The sequence below is a fragment of the Neovison vison genome, chromosome 1 (genome assembly GCF_020171115.1).
Source record: "Neovison vison isolate M4711 chromosome 1, ASM_NN_V1, whole genome shotgun sequence".
In the NCBI taxonomy this organism is placed as follows: domain Eukaryota; kingdom Metazoa; phylum Chordata; class Mammalia; order Carnivora; family Mustelidae; genus Neogale; species Neogale vison.
The window spans coordinates 3,469,575-3,486,537 of NC_058091.1; the positions used below are offsets into that span (position 1 = coordinate 3,469,575).

Below are 16,963 nucleotides of genomic sequence, written 5' to 3' on the forward strand. Positions count from 1 at the left end.
GGTAGTACTTCTGGGAATGACATTGCAGTGCCAGCGAAACCGCGCCTAGGAAGCTTTAGCGTCACTCCTGGAAATGCCGTCTTCCGGAGGCGGTCCTTTTGGAAATCATGTTGGAAAAACTTACTAGTGCTCCCAGGTAGGTAAAGGTTCATCCCACCTGGAGTCTGCAGGGTTTTCCTATGTCTTGGAACAGGGCATACTTAAAAACCACTGGCCCATCCTTCGCCTACTACGGGGCTGTCTCCAAGCCCAGACCACAGTGGAAACTGACCCGGTGTAATTAATGACTTAAACACAGTATTCTGTAACTGGCCAGTTGGTTTAATCGGTCACCTAGCACACTTCCGTTGCATCTAGATACTACAGCCTTCTTTGTTCCTTAAATGGCAGTTTCTGTCACTTAAACGAACAGAGTGACATTTAACTGGTAGAGGCTTGCTTGCTCCATCTTTTGTCACAATCGGAACATCTACAAGGAGCACTGCCGCCAGACTTTTAAGAATCAAGCTTAACATTCAAAACTTGACCTTTATTTTAGACATTTGCACCCCTTTTGCTTATGTATCTTGTTTAACTATTTCCACATCGTAATACAAAGTTGGTAGTGACAACATTGTAGTAAAACACTATTCCTTATTAATTATGAATTGCTATTCGTTGGCCTGTCACATACAAGAGCCACGCAGGTGTGCAAGAACAGGAGCGAGAACAGGTCCCAAACCAGTCCTCACCACGGCCTGCCGCGGAGCACTCCCCACTCTGGGGCCCTACGGTGACGGATCCTGTACTCCACACTCACGGAACTCGGAATTAGAGTCACTCTTTAGATTTTTTGTTTTTACTTGTTTTATTTTTGGTTTCTTTGTTTCTTAGACCTCAGTCAATCAGTCTGGTCAGGTAATTTCTCTTGCGGAAGGTTCAGGTGTTCCTTGCCAGGGCTGATACCGATCTCATCTCGGAGACAATAACTTGAAGTTTGTGTTGACAAGCGTGGGCGAACCAGGGGGCTCTGCTGGGCTTCGGCTCTCTCAGTTGGCCAGTTGATGCCGGCTTGCTGGAAGGACCTGCCTCTTAGCGATCTGACCGGAGATAGCAGACCAGGGAAGCCAAGCATAAATCAGGGAATGCATTCTGACACTCTCTGCTTACAGCAGTCTAATTTGTTCTGGGCGTGTTGTTCAAACCACAGGAAAACCAGGACAAAGCAAGCTTGCTTTTTACACAATGTTGGGCTCATTTTTTGCCATTTTAAGAAAGTTAATTCTCTTTTGTGTCAACTGTCTTTTGTTGTTGTTTTTTTCCTTAAGTTTGAGCTTTATTTCAATAATAGTTATTTCCTATAATATTGAAAATGTGATATTATGGAAATTATTTAAGCTATTGAAATCTGTAGATTTTGTGGGCTATGGAGGTCTTAACTAATTTTGAAATGAGTGCATGTACTATGGTGATATTGTCATTGGAAAAGTATTTATAAAATAAGAATATATTTATAAAAGAAAGTGCTGATAGTAGATATCTAAACATAATTAAATGTGATCAAATAATGCTTGTATTTTGATTGTTTTTAAATTTAACAAATTAGAAAAGCAAAGATACTAGGAGTTTTAAATTGTGTTATTTTTATATAGTGCTTGTGTTACAAAAGCCTTAAGGTCCCAGTACTGCACAGTATCTCAAATCAGACATAACCTCTAAGTTTGGTTATATACGTGGTAGAAAATACACTGGTGTAGACCCGTATTCTTGCTTTAACGGTGCCACTAACTTTTTAGGAATGTTGGCAGGTTACTGAACCCTTATGGGTTTCTGTTCACACAGTGAGAATTAATTAAGAAAATTTATGTTGAGGGGGTCTGTCTGGCTTAGTCATTAGAGCATGGGACTCTTGATCTCTGGGTCATGAGTTCAAGCCCCACGGTGGGCATGCATTAATTAATTAAGTAATTTAAAGAAAATTTATATTGAAGCATCTTGTAAATTATAAGGTACTTTGCAAATATAAAAGATTATTATTGGTCAGTAGAGGAGAGTGTTAGTTAATTTCTCAATTTCAGTTTATGATCAAGTATAACCTAATATATTGTGGATTATATCTTTTTAAATAAGCTTCTGGAGTGATTACCGTGCAGTGTTTCTCTGCTTTACCTTTACATTTATATAAGAGGATTTTGAATATGTACACGCAAAATTAATGCAAGTATTTAAAACAAAACAATGCTTTTTTCATAATATATTTAGTGGTAGTGAAACATTTCAAGTTATTTCACAACATCTGTATTTTAATCGGCATGTCCCTCTCTTTTATATCCGCAGATTTTCAATTGAGAAAGGAATTGCCGGTCAGGTAGCAAGAACAGGGGAAGTCCTGAACATTCCAGATGCCTATGCAGACCCACGCTTCAACAGGTAAGAAATCGTTTACGCCCCGTCAGCCCCTCCTTCTGTCCATCTGCTGCAGCCCCGGTGCCCCCACGTGCCGGTGCCCCTGGCGCCTTACCCTTGGCGCCCTGTTACACTTTCTTTGAACCAACTCTGTTATCAATACTCAGTGTTTCCAGATTCTTACAAAATGACAGACTCTAAACCATTAATGAGATCCAGCTATAAGACATTAAAATGTCACAAAACCATTTCTACAGGAAGAGTTTAAGTTTGCAAGGCTGTCTTTGTTTTCATAATAGTGTTAGTCATTCTGTCCTGGGCGCGGTCTCCGTCAGACCCTACCCCGCAGGCAGTCACCGGGGCTGGTGGAGGTGCCTCCTTGCGAGTTCCAGCTCCGTCCCTTCTTTGCTCCAGAGCGACCTGGAGTGAGTTACGTAATCTCGCAGAGCTTCTGTCCCCTCCTCTTCAAGATGGTACAGAAATGCCCGTTTTATAGGGTGCTCTCTGTTTCGTTTTGTTTTGTTGGTTTTGTTAAGATTAGAGAAAATACTCGTAAGAGATCTGGCAACTTCGCCTGATACAAAGTGGGATCTCCATAAATTGCTTCTTTTACTGGATATTATTAAAATTGGATATTAGATGGCATATAAAGATTTTCTGTTTTGTTTTGAGCTTCTTTGGAGAACTAGGAACCAAATTATGTAATCTGATTTTTATAAATCTCAAACTTAAAATTTTGCCTGAAGACTGATGCTCTGACTGGTAGGGAGTAACAGTTCAGATGCTTTGACAGTAGGGTTCTGTTAATTCAATCATTGGGTTTACTTTAAAAGGCGATTAAATAGCATAAACAATAAGTATTTTCAGAAATTTGATCAGTGTCAAATATGTGCAACTTGTATGTAAACACGGTTAAACAGCCTCGTTTTTCCCCAAAAAAACAAATGTGTTATTTTAGGGTTTAAATACTGAAAATATTTATATATCCTTATTTAAAACTGTTATGTAAAAATTTTATGGGTCAATTTTTAAGAACGTGAAAAGGTAAGCAACAGATGGTGAGAAAATATTTGCAAAACGTGTATCTGACAAAATACTTGCATCCAGAGGATGTAAACAACTCTTTGCACATAATAAGGTAACCTAATTTATAAATAGGACCCAGAATTTTAACAGACATTTCATAGAAGATGGTGCATGAATAGCCATTAAACACACGAGCAGATATTTGATGGGGGGAAAGCAGAAATATGACATGAGACCTCACTACACAACAATTTGAATGGATACAGTTTGAGAAAGTAGCCTTAGCCAGGTGCTGAGTGGCTCAGGGTCGTGGGATCGAGCCCCACATCAGGCTTCGCTCTGAGTGTTGCATCTGCTTGGAATTCTCTCTCTCTCTCTCTCCCCCTGCCAATCCCCACCCCCCCCATAGATAAATAAATCTTAAAAAATCTAAAAGTGGCATCAGCAGGTGTTGGCAAGGATGTGGAGACACTTGGGCTCACACACTCTGCTGAAGGGAGTGTGTAATGGTACAACCGCTTTGGAAAACGGCTGCACAGTTTGTTGTAGAGTTAAGTGTATGCTTACTGTGCTCAATCAGCCTCACATGTGGGTATCAAGAAAAACAACATCTGTCCACATAACACTTTGTATGCAGATCTCCAAAACATAACTATTCCCAGCTGCCAAAAAACTGGCTGTTAACAAAGCAGTACCCTCCACGCACCGGTGGGTTGGTAAATAAAATGTGGCCTGCCCGTGCCCCGGAGTAGCCCTGCAGAGGGGAGAGGGCTGAGCCACGGACACCCGCCACCGGATCCGTGCATCTCAGAGCAGTTCTAGGAGCACCAATGACAGCATCTCGCTCGCTGCCCTCAGGTACATGCTTGTGTCTGTGGAACTGAGTCTTGTTTGCCAAAAATATTTTCTCTAAACCAGGAGTCAACAAAAGTTCTATTAAGGATCAGATAGTAAGTATTTGGGGCCATAACATCTCTCTCTTTTTTTTTTAAGATTTTATTTATTTATTTGACAGACAGAGATCACAAGTAGGCAGAGAGGCAGGAGAGAGAGAGAAGGAAGCAGGCTCCCCGCTGAGCAGAGAGCCCGATGCGGGGCTTGATCCCAGGACCCTGAGATCATGACCTGAGCCTAAGGCAGAGGCTTTAACCCACTGAGCCACCCAGGTGCCCCGGGGCCATAACATCTCTTGCCACAAGTCCTCAGCTGTTGTAGGCTGGCAGCACAGTCCATTTAAGGACGGCGGCCGTGTATTCCACTCAGGCCGTTCACAGAACAGAACAGTGTGTCATGTGCTGACCCTGCTCGAAGTTCTCAAGGTGATCGCTCCTGTCTGCAAGTTGCAGCCCTCATAACGTAGGACCAGGTTTGAAGGAACATGTGACTTTACCAAATTTATCATATCCATCCCCTGCATCCGATGTGTGTTTTCTTAACAATGCCGTGCGTACATGAAACTGAATGACAGGCTGAAAGTCTCCGAGAGACTGTTCTGGAAAACTCTTGAAAACAAAAGAACAAATGGATTAGAATATTTTTGAAGAGATTTTAACAAAACACTTTCAAATGTCACATAGTCCTTGAACTTAGACGCTCAGCAGCCCCATTACGATTATTTGTAATAGAAGCGTGTAAACTGTGAAACCGAGTTGAGATTTATGGCAGAATGTGCAGCTTATTCTCTCCTGTGCTTGTGCACTGCCGCGTGGCCTTGCCCGTGGCGCAGGGAAGTGGACTTGTACACGGGGTACACGACCCGGAATATCCTGTGCATGCCCATCGTGAGCCGAGGCAGCGTGATCGGCGTGGTGCAGATGGTGAACAAGATCAGCGGCAGTGCCTTCTCGAAAACGGACGAGAACAACTTCAAGATGTTCGCCGTCTTCTGTGCTTTAGCCTTACACTGTGCCAATGTGAGTGATGCTTCCTTAAAGGGCTTTTCAAATACTCAGTATCAGCGTTAAAACGGCTTAAATTAAGTAGGGGAATGGATCGGGTTTTGTTTTGCTGTCTTGTTTGGTTTTCTCAGTATTTCCTTCATACGTGAGAAAGGGTGGGTCCTAGTTCCTATATATGCTATATAGTAGGACATGTCTTAAAATGCTTGGGGGAGAAAAGTCCAATATCTTAGCATTTGTTTCAAGGTGTGATTTTTTTTTTAAAAAAAATGAGATTAATATAAAGCTAAAATGTTCAAGCAGAAGGTTTATGTCTCATGGTGTCTACTGAAGTGAGTAAGGAAAATGGGACCTAAACCCTGATGTTTGTGGCATGTAGTCCGTTTGAGAGCCTTGTACGAAAGCGAGCGACGACTCCCGTGCGAAGACCGCCGGGGTCGCGCTCTGGGAGTCCGCTCACTGGACCCTCACGGCGCGTCTGTCCTGGTCCCTGCGTCCTATGTGAAGTTCCACTTGTCTTACAGGGTCTCACTTTAAAATAGTGCGTGAAACATCAGTGTTCCGTATACGCTAGTACCCTTCACGGATACTAACTGATATTTTTTAAATAGTCAGGGATATTTTATTCACCTTTTTCTTTTTTCAAGCTAAACCAACCTAAATGGGAGTTAACACCTTACTAGTGTAGAAAAATGGCCTTTTTGGAAATAGAACCTCAGGTTCCACAGGAGCAGCCACACAGCTCATGGAAGCAGCTGAGGGATGATTAGGAACAAAAATGGCCAACAGGATGCGCCGGCGACTGGTGTGAAGGGTCGTAGCGCGGCCGGGTTGCACTTGGGCTTGCTCCGGCTCCGGAAGCTCGCCGCTCCTCCCGCTGCGCCCCCGCGGCCCTCCCCGCGCCCCCGCGGCCCTTTCCTGCTGCTTGGTTCCTCGGAAACACACGCGCGCAGTTGTCAGATGCGTTCCGCTTCAGACGTTCTCTGTTCCTGTGTTTCTCCCCATAAATAAAAATATTGACAGCTTGCATAATTGTTTAGTTTGAAAGTTGCGCAGAATGTAATTTCAAATATATCCTGAATATTGCTTTTCATCAATTTTTGAGTGTGTCCAGTGGCATCTACTGTAGCTGCTGAGAGCCAGTACAGTCCGCCTAAGACTACAACAGCGGCTCTTGTGACTGGAAATCACAGCGTCTTTGTTCCCCGTCTCCGAAAGTGTATCTCTGTGATCTCACAAGTTTGATCTAATGTAATGTATTTTATTCTTAAGAGTGTCTTATTAATTAAGATAATCTAAACCATGAATAATAAGTGTCAAAAATTAGTTTTGCCTCGAAGTTCTCAAGGTGATGGCTCCCGTCTGCAAGTTGCAGCCCTCATAACGTAGTATATTTTATGTTATTATTTTATGGTAGTATATTTTATGTTATTATTAGGGTACAAGTGCTCAAAGCAACCATGTTAGGAAATTTTGATGAGTAATGATCAAAAACAAAAAATACAAATTATTGGATGTATTATATCCTAATGAGATCTCTGTGGCTTAAAATAAAAAGCTCGTATACCCGTGCATGCATTTTACCTACTTTAGAATGAAACGAAGTTTAGTGTAAGTTTTTACACCGTCTGTTTTGAAAGAACTTCAGACAGAAAGCAAAGTTGTAAAAATAATGCAAAGATTCCCTTAGAGCCTCCCCACGCTCCCCGATACGGAAATGCTACCCTTGTTGGGCCGATGCTGCTGCTCCTGCGTCTCCCGGCCTCACCCACAGCCGCCGTGTTCCTCTGAGCCGTTTGGGAGCAGGTTTTACACAAAAGCTCTCATAACCCCTGAGTCCTTCGGCTTGTGTTTTCTAGAGACAGGCCCGTCATCTTGCTCTCCGCTGCATAATTTAGGAGTCCAGAAGCTCACGCTGGCTCTGCAGTGCGTGAGGCTGCCCGAAGCGGCCCCGTAGACCGGGCGCTTATAGAACAGAAGCTGTTTTGCCGCAGTCCTGGCAGCTGAAGTCCAGGATGGCCATGGGTTTGGTTTCTTCTGAGGCCTCTCCCCTCGGTCTGTGGATGGCCTTCCTCTGTGCCCCCGTGTTGTCATACGGTCTTCCCTGTGTGTGTGTCTGTGTCCTCACCCCCTCCTTGTAAGGACGCTTGTCATACTGATGCACGCCCACCCTGCTGACCTCATTTTGCCTCGATTCCTTCCTTCAAGGCCCTGTGTCCGAATGTGTCACATTCTGAGATACTGGGGCTTCAAGGTTTCAACATAAAGTTTGGGGGAACATCGGTCAGCGGAATGGCACCAGGAACCGTTAGCTAAACTGTGAAGTTCTTTAGTGTCCTTTAATCTGGAACCATTCCTTACTCTTTGCCTTGCATGACCTGAGTATTTTTGAAGCGCATAGGCCAGTTATTTTATAGAACGCTTCTTAATTTGGACTTGTCTGGTACTTCCACATGATTATATTAGGTTATAATTTTGACAGGAATATGGCGGAATAATGTGTTCCCGTCGAGTCCCGTTAGCAGGCACGCATTCTTTCACTGGTGATGTTGGCTTCATCACTTGGTTAAGGCAGTGTCTGCCAGGTTTCTCCTCTGAAACGCTTTCCCTCCTTTTCTCATTACTTGGAAGAGAGTTTCCCATAAGCCTCTGCCAGCATTCTCTTCTCTCTTCCCCGGACATATATCCTATCACACCCCGTACGACTCCTTCTGGCTGTCTCCCTTCCATCTTCGGAACTTTGTTCTTTGACACTGAGGAATTGTATTCCCACTATTCAGCAACAGTGTTATTCCTACTCACTGAGGAATTTTTGAGGAAGTCCCTAAGAATTGCCTTCATTAATGAGTAAATAGCAGAAAGAATTTTATTATAGCAATTTCTTTCAATTTAAACTCCACCTGAGCTAAGATGCCAAGAAGAACTGATAACTCCGTCATCAAAGGTTATTTCCAGTGATCTGTCAGCTGAAGATTTAGGTAGATTCACCACCACTGATATTTTATGAAAACTTCAGAATCTGCTATTAGACCTCATTAATACCGTATTTCATATTTTCCTATGTTTCAAGAGGCTTTGTGTTTAGGCAATTTGAGGAAGGGGTTGTTTTTAAAAGGGAGGGGGACAAAAGTCATTTTTTAGGTCAGAGTATGTGTGAAAGTTAAGGAGGTAGAAGTCGGTCCTCTTAAAATCTGCCGAGGTTTCGCTGTGTCTTTCGAAGAACGTGACACTGTCCGTGAACGTGAGTGAACTCAGCCGTGTCAGTGGAGGAACAGGCTGCGAGGGTCCAGAGCTGTTCTAACCTGCTGGTGCTGCATCACAAAACCTAAATGTTTAGGCCAAACTAAACCCAAATTTAAACAAGAAAAATAGCATCGCTAGGAAGTCATGAATAAGTTAAGAGGAATTCTGTCTTTGCATTTGTAGCCTGGTCCAGGTTCAGGTGGGGGGTTGTGCGCCGGCCGGCCCACACGATTCAGTTGCGGAGGTGGTTTGAGGTGCACTTCTGTTTCTTCGTGCTCCCCACGCATGTGCTGTGTGGGCAAAGGACTTGGAATAGCTGCTGAATTCATCTATTACTACACATCTCATCTTTCACAAAAAGATAAATATTCCAAGTGTGCCGGTCTTTTAGGATGACAAAGTACAGTCAATATTTCATTATTTGGAAGACAGATTCAAATAAACAGTATTTAATCTGACTCTGGCATCGCAAGTCACATTCACACTGAATAAGAAAACAGCTGCTTCTCCAAGTGAACGCGTCCTGCGAAGAGAGCACGTGGGCAACAGATGTCTGCGCGCATTCCTGTCACCGTCGTATTGTCCCGTGACCCCCACATACACGTGTTCACAGGCTGTACAGAGACTGGGGACAGACACTTCTAAGCAGCTTTCCTGAGGTTTATAAGTACGTGGCACACTGCGTGGGTCCCGAGTGTGCAGCATGACAAGTGCCCGTACACACGGCCCAAGGGAACCGTCACTGCCACCAAGTCACGGCACAGCCACTGTGTCACGTGATTCTGGGTGCCCTTGGAAACCTCCCTCGTGACCCTTCCCATCTTGACCCCCACACTCCCGTTTAGGGTAACCACTGATCTGCTTTTTGTTACCATAGTAAATTACTTTGCATTTTTCTGGAGTTATTTTATATAAATGGAATCCTAAAGTCAGAATTCCTTTTTGTCTTGGATTCTTTCACTCAGCACAACTATTTCGAGATTCATTGATGGCATTGCATGTATGCGTAGTGCATTCCTTTTTATTATTGAATATTCCGTTGAGTAGAGATGCTGTGAACTACTCAGTCACCTGCTGACGGACGTCTGAGTCATTTCTCGGTTTTGGCTGTTACAAATAAAGCTGCAGGAGCATCTGTGCACAAGTGTTTGGAAGTGTGACTCTCGTTTCCATTGAGTAAATGCCTAGACCCGGACTGGCTGGTCAGGTGTGAGGGGGGTGTTCAGAAGACCGCCAAACTGTTTTGCAAAGCTGAGCCCCTGGTACATGCCCGGCACACCCGCGCGTGTTCTAGTCCCTCCGCACTTGCCATCTCGGTGTCTTCTTTGGTAAAGTGTCTTCTCAAATTGCTCTTCTTTGTTTACAACTGTTTGTTTTCTTACTGAGTTTTAATAGTTCTTCATATGTTCTAGACACAAAGTATTTATCAGATAAGTTATTGCAAATATTTATTCCCAGTGTTTGGCTTGGCTTGTCATTCTCTTAACAGTTGCTTTCTGAGAGCAGTTATTAATCTTGAGGAAGTCCAGTTGGGATTTTTTTTCTATTTTATTTTATTTTATTTCTTTTTAGTGTTCCAAAATCCATTGTTTGAGCTTCACACCCAGTGCTCCATGCAATCCGTGCCCTCCTTAATACCCACCACCAGGCTCACCTGACCCCCCACCGTCCTCCCCTCCAAAGCCCTCAGTTAGTTTCTCAGAGTCCACAGTCTCTCATGGGTCTTCTCCCCTCCGATGTCCCCCAACTCCCTTCTCCTCTCCATCTGCCCATGTCCTCCATGCTATTCCTTATGCTCCACAAATAAGGGAAACCATATGATAATTGACTCTCTCTGCTTGACTTATTTCACTCAGCATCATCTCTTCCAGTCCCGTCCATGGTGCTACAAAGTTGGGTATTCGTCCTTTCTGACGGAGGCATCATACTCCATAGTGTATATGGACCACATCTTCCTTATCCATTCGTCCGTTGAAGGACATCTCAGCTCTTTGCACAGTTTGCACCGTTTGGCGACTGCGGCCATTGCTGCTATGAACGCTGGGGTACAGATGGCCCTTCTGTTCACGACATCTCTATCTTTGGGGCGAATACCCAGGAGTGCAATGGCAGGGTCACAGGGAAGCTCTAGTTTTAACTCTTCATGATCACGCTGTTAGCATTGTATCAAAGATCTATTTGCCTAACCTAAGGTCACAACTATTTTCTCCTATGTTTTCTTCTAGAAGCATAGGTTTTACATTTAAGTCTGTGATCCATTTTGAGTAAGTTTTTGCATATGGTTGAAGGCAAGGGTCATCTTGCATTTATTTATTTGCATGTGAGTGTCACTTGGTCCAGCACTGTTTGTTACACTTGCTGTCCTTTCTCCGCCCTCTTGCCTGTCCACATCTGTTGAAAACCAGCTGATGTTTAGGAACACAGTGTCCTCTTGACATATGCGCTCCTTTATCATTTGAAATAACCCTTCGTTATCCCTGGTAATAGTCTTTGCTCTGGAGTCTACTTTCTCTGGGATTAAGCCAGCCGCTCAGGCTTTCTTTTGACTGGTGTTAAGTGGTGTGTCCTTTCCATCATTTTACCTTATTTAGGTCTTTAATTTTTTTTAATTTGTTTATTTTTTCCCACCATAGCACATACCCTCCCCCATGCCCATCCCCCGGGCCCCCCTCCCTCCCCTCCCCCTTCCCTTCAGCAACCCTCACTTTGTTTCCTGAGATTGAAATTCTCTTACGGTCTGTCTCCCTCTCTGCTTTCATCTCGTTTCATTTAGGGTTCTCGTGAGCAGCATCAGCGGGGTCTTGCTTTTTTATCCTGTCAGGCAGCCTTTAACCAGGATGTTTCCACTGTCGTATCTTATGTTTAAGTACGAATCCGCCATCTTGTTTTCTGTTGGTCCTATTGTTCTGTATTCCCTTTTACCTCTTTCTTCCTCTAAAATGGAATGTTTTTTTATGGCTTTACTTTATGAAACAGCTTTACCTTACTAAAGTCTTCCCCATGAAGAGTTTCATGAAGTCTCATTGGTTTTGGACCGGGTGGATGATGCCTAACTTGCTTGTCGGTTCTCGGGGAAAATGGAAAGTTATATGAATTTAAGCCAGAAATGTTAGTGGCTACGGAACGACACTCTAAGTGTGATGCGTAAGAATAACCAGTCCTGTATTCCATTTGGATCCACATTCTTTTTGGCATGTCTTTCTCCGATAGTATAACTGAAAATCTCTAGGTATTGAAATAAATCAGACTGAGCCCAGACCTTAACATCGCCATCTCACAGATTACTAAAGAAAAAACTGGACAGTTGATAACATACTTAATTAGTGCTTTAATTATAAAATAGGTAATTGTCTAATAAGAATGAAAAAAATCTTGCTCAGTAATAAAATATTAAAGGTAAGTACTTTGTATTTCTATCTTTTTCTATTTCTATTTTAATGCAAACAGTGGATCTGCATAGGGCACGTGCGTTCCTATAACTGCTAAAGGACTGTTCATTTACTGGGCAAGCCTCGCCCAGGTTCTTTACTGAGGAAGGACTTCATGGTCAAACGTTGTTGAGATTCCCTGGACTAAAGGACTTTGACATCACCAAGAGCTAAGATAAACACTTTTAAAAAGAGACGTAGGAAAAAAATGTTAATTTTCTCCATGGGTTTGGGCTGCGGGAACAGAACACCACACACCGTGTGGTCTAGAAGCGGCAGACCGGGTTCTGGGGGCCGGGGGTCTAAGCAGGAGGGGCCAGTGGATAGATACAAGGAACCTCACCTTCCAGAGACGGTTGTCCCGATGCGGAAGTGATACGTCTTTCAAAAGGGAGATGCCCTATTTGTTTTTATCTTACGTGTTTTGTAACCTCAGCGGCCCGCGTGGGCGTCTTCAGGGTACATGGCAGCGCAGAGTCATGAGAGTTCATGGGTAACAGCAGACGTCTCAGCTCTAGGGCTGATTCTTAGCGACGGAACTGCTTTAATCACTCCGCTCATTTCGTCTTACCCTTTGTTCGGATCTGCCTTGCAGATGTACCACCGAATCCGCCATTCCGAGTGCATCTACCGGGTGACGATGGAGAAGCTGTCCTACCACAGCATCTGCACGGCCGAGGAGTGGCAGGACCTCATGCGCTTCAGCCTGCCCGTGCGCCTCTGCAAGGAGATCGAACTGTGAGGGCCCCGTCCTGTCTCTTTCTCCGCCGGCAGGTTCCTCACTTGGTTGGGCCTGGGGTGACACGGGCACAGAAGGAACACCGCAGGCACCGTGTCGCCTGTGTGGCGCCGGGGTGGCCACGGTCCCTTCTCAGGGGACGCCACATCTCATGAGAGAGCGTGGACGTGAGGGCCACGTCTCTTCGTCATTAAAAACAATCTCAACCCCATTTTGAAATGCATTAAATGTTAGTTTTCCTTGTTCCCCGCTGCCTCCTTTACACCGTCTGTATGGCACTTACTGCGGAAAGTGGCATCTGAAAGTTTTCGTTTCCATGGAATTCTTAAGTTGACAGACTGGATTTTAGAATTTAGTAATAGTGAGTGCAGCTTTCCCACTTTGTTTTCTAACCCCGTGCTCGTGTGTGTGAGCTCCTGGTGGTAGGACCCGAGGCGGTTTGCGTGTTCCTCCTCAGTGCAGGCCCGCACTATCGAACTCCACACCGAAGATCTGCAGGGATAGTCCAGAGCGGATATTTGCCTTAGAATCGGAAATATTAATTAGCCAGGAGGCGGCCAGACTGCGGCCACTGTAATGCTGGAGGAGTCCACAGGAGCAAACCAAAGTCTGAGCCTGAAATGCCCCACGGTTATGTGACAGACGCACTGGGGACGCGCGGTGGGACAGCCGGCTGGCCTGGCAGCCGCAGTGGGTCGGGGACAGCAGAGCGCTCCTGAACACTAACGGTTTGGCACTGCCCCATTCGAGAGGATTATTGCTCAGATAAACTCTTAAGAGTTTTTATTCACTTCAGCTTATCTTTGAGTGGTTTATGTATAGTATGTATTTTGATATAATAAGAAATATATATTTTTGGTCTTTGTAGCTCATTTCTGGCTCACAGCTCCTAAAACCCTTGAATTTCCTTAGTGATTGGAATGAGAGAGATGTCTTCCTCATTCATCGTGAACCTCTTCCAACCACACTGGAGTTTATGCTGCTGCAGGACTACAGGAGGATGGGGTCCGGCTGCCCGAGGAAGCAGCCGCGTGGTTTGGGGGCTGTAATTTTCAGCCACCCTCAGACCGCCCGGGAGGGGACAGGAATTGGGGAGCGAGTTAATCACCAGCTGTCAGTGATTTAATCAAATATTGCTATGCGGTGGACCCTCCAAAAACCCCCAAAGAAGGGGTTCGGAGAGCTTTTAGGCTGGCGAACACGTTGGGTGCTGCGAAAGCGGTGCCCTGCCGAAGCGTGAAAGCTCCTCGCCCCTTCTTCCCACGCGGCTTGCCCTGTGTGTCTCTTCCATTTGCCTCTTGAGTTTTATCCCTAATGATAAACCAACCAGTAAAAGTCAGTCAAGGGTTTCCCTGAGTTCTGTGAGCCGTTCCAGTGCATTCTCAACCCGAGATGGGGTTGGTGGAAACCTCTGATTCGTGGCCGGTGGGCAGAAGCGTGGGCAGCCAGGACCTGTGATTGGCATCTAGAGCTGGAGCTGGGGGGGGGGCAGTCTTGTGGGACTGAGCCCTTAACCTGGGTGGTCTGCACTGGCCGTGGGCTGTGTCAGATGTAAATCAAATTGCAGTTGGTGTCTGCAGAGGCTTGGAGAATTGTTGGTGTGGAAAACTCACACATTTGGTGTCAGAAGGATAACTAGGGGAACATGGTTTCTTTTACTATTTTACCATTGTGTTTATTTGGGCTAAATGTTAGTAATTAAGTTAGCAAATGAAAAATAGGTAATAACGTTGGATGTTTGTCTTTATGAAGTTTTTCCTTTGGACTTCTATAGGAGATAGAGTAATTTTTAACTCTTAAAAAATTCTTAAAAAATACCTGGCCCCCCTCCCCTGGGTCTATGAGTTGTGTAAAATGTGTAGGATTCATAATACAATTATTTTATACTCTTTCATTGCTCTGATAACAACCACAACGTCATTTGTTACAGATTGTTTAATAGAAAGTTAAGCAATGGCTTAAATATTGGGCTAAGTTCCTAAGGGAATGTGTGGAATTTCCTCTTGGAAACATTTAAATACAACAAAGATGTGATTGAGAAGACAGGGAAAGGATGGCTGAACTCCCAGTGTTTTTTGTTTTTTGGGGTTTTTTTTTAGTTTCTTAATCGACAAAAAGTTCAATTACTTTATTTGTTCTTATGTTTATCCTGATTATGTTTGCTAATCAACCTCGTGTTCTTTTCATTTCAGATTCCACTTTGACATTGGTCCTTTTGAAAACATGTGGCCTGGAATTTTTGTGTACATGGTCCATCGGTCCTGTGGGACCTCCTGGTATGAACGACGTAAAAACTTCCGTCTGAAGCTGTTGAGTGACGCGTCCTCTTCCTCCCCCTGCCTAAATGCCTTGTCACTTTCTTGGTTGATAATTATCTGAAAATATGCCATTTATAAATAATTTTTTCAAAATATCTAAATAAAAAAAGGCAGAGATAGTTGGACAGATTGATGGCCTTCTTGGATCCCCTTTCCAGCCTGCCAAGCTCTTTGCCAGGGTGGCTGTCCTTGGCGACCAACCATGTGTCTGCCAGGTAATGGTAGAATCGTAGGTGGGAATTACCGTAGGCTGTGTGATGGGAAAAGTAGGGATTGTTGCTCCACAGAATCACATACTGTGTGAAGGTGTGTTTTGGAAAACATGCACTGAATTTAGCATCAGCTGTCAGCCTCCATAGGACAGGTGTGAAGGAAACAGGTCTCCTGATTCCACGCCGAGCGCACTACTAGGGACTCGACTGTGGCTGCCTTCCCCGTGGGTCCTTCCCCTCTCCTGCGGCCTGCCCTAGGGGCCTTTCAGGACTTTCCACGTACCCTTTCCACGTACGTCAGCTCACATGCTAAAAATGCAAAGAATAATTTTTATTTTCTCTTTTCCACTCATTTAATCATTAAGTGGTTATAGAGGCTCTTAGTTGCTCTGGAACTAAACTGTCGCTCCCTTGCTATTCAGTTCTGTGTCTTCTCTTAACCTCTGTCAGTCACCTTCATAAATTGCTCCTTTGTGAGGACGTGCACGGGGTAATAAACTCCAATCATTTCCTGGATATCCTTCGGGAGTTTGACCAGTTGGAACTCTTACAATGACATACCTTATATTTCAAGGACATGAAAATTTTCAGTGGGAAATAAAAAGGCTGTGTATCTTAGAAGTTTTTTTTAATGAACTCTCATCTCCTTAGTATTTTAAAGAACCCGGTTTTATATTGATGTACTTTTGTTTTAAGCAGCCTTAAATTCCTCAAGAGAGCTGCTGGGACCTCAGATGAGTAGAAATAAAACAGAGTAGCAATGTCGCACACTAGAAACGTGTCATACTGTTTTATGCCCTGTGTCAGGGTTTTGGTGTGGCCATTGGCCACACACAATAGTTTGAGTGTGCCGTGGTACCTCGGGTCCATTTTGAAAGGACAGTCACTCATCCGGGGAATTCTCCTGGTCTCCAGACGGCAGCTCATGAATCTCAGTGTGCTTTTTGGAAAACATGAGCTCAAAACACCCTTGGACAGGGTGATGAAATGTTTGCTGAGCACGGTGGGGTATGGGGAGTGCTTGACGGGGGTCGGCGATGCAGTGACTGCCAGGCAGCTGGTTCTGCTGTGTGCCCCCCGGGGGGCCAGTGAGGGTGTCAGATCGGAGGCTCGGCAAGAGCCCTCCCCCCCAGCGGACGAGGAGCCGGGGGTGGGGAGTGGGGCCCGGCGCACGCGTCCGTGTGGGCTCAGACGTATGTGTTGGGGCCAGAGTTCCAGCTACGACGTGCTGACTCATTCCCAGTTTCTGTCCTAACACTGTCTTCTCCACACAGCTTTGAGCTTGAAAAGTTGTGTCGCTTCATCATGTCTGTGAAGAAGAACTACCGGCGGGTGCCGTACCACAACTGGAAGCACGCCGTCACCGTGGCACACTGCATGTACGCCATCCTGCAGAACAACCACGGGCTCTTCACCGACCTGGAGGTGCGTGCACACACCTGCCCTTCCCGCTCCACGTGCCCGCGGGCACTTCCACACGCGCGTCCGCGCACCGGCCCGGGGGGGTGAGCGACGTGGGATTCCGCGGCAGGTCAGGAGCGCAGTGGAGGACACGTGTGAACTTGCCGGGCCCGTGGGTTTGTCGTATCATCTGCACAAGAGATGTCGATACAGAAATTCCCAGTGAGGACGCACTAGTGTAATGGCCTCTCTTCCCGTTTATGTCTTCTGGAAGTCTTCGTTAGGTGAACAACGCCTGTCTTTCTCCTCGTGC

At 45.0% G+C, this 16,963-nt stretch overlaps 1 protein-coding gene across 3 annotated transcripts in view; it reads left to right on the forward strand.

The window, feature by feature from the left end:
• Positions 1-16,963, forward strand: part of PDE10A (phosphodiesterase 10A) — a 334,248-nt gene that overhangs the window by 274,312 nt on the left and 42,973 nt on the right. For all 3 annotated transcript variants that reach the window (XM_044242510.1, XM_044242500.1, XM_044242519.1), the window contains exons 12-16: positions 2,317-2,409; positions 5,138-5,324; positions 12,576-12,718; positions 14,912-14,995; positions 16,524-16,674. In XM_044242510.1, coding sequence (XP_044098445.1) covers positions 2,317-2,409; positions 5,138-5,324; positions 12,576-12,718; positions 14,912-14,995; positions 16,524-16,674 — 658 coding nt within the window. The remainder of the gene's footprint in view (positions 1-2,316; positions 2,410-5,137; positions 5,325-12,575; positions 12,719-14,911; positions 14,996-16,523; positions 16,675-16,963) is intronic.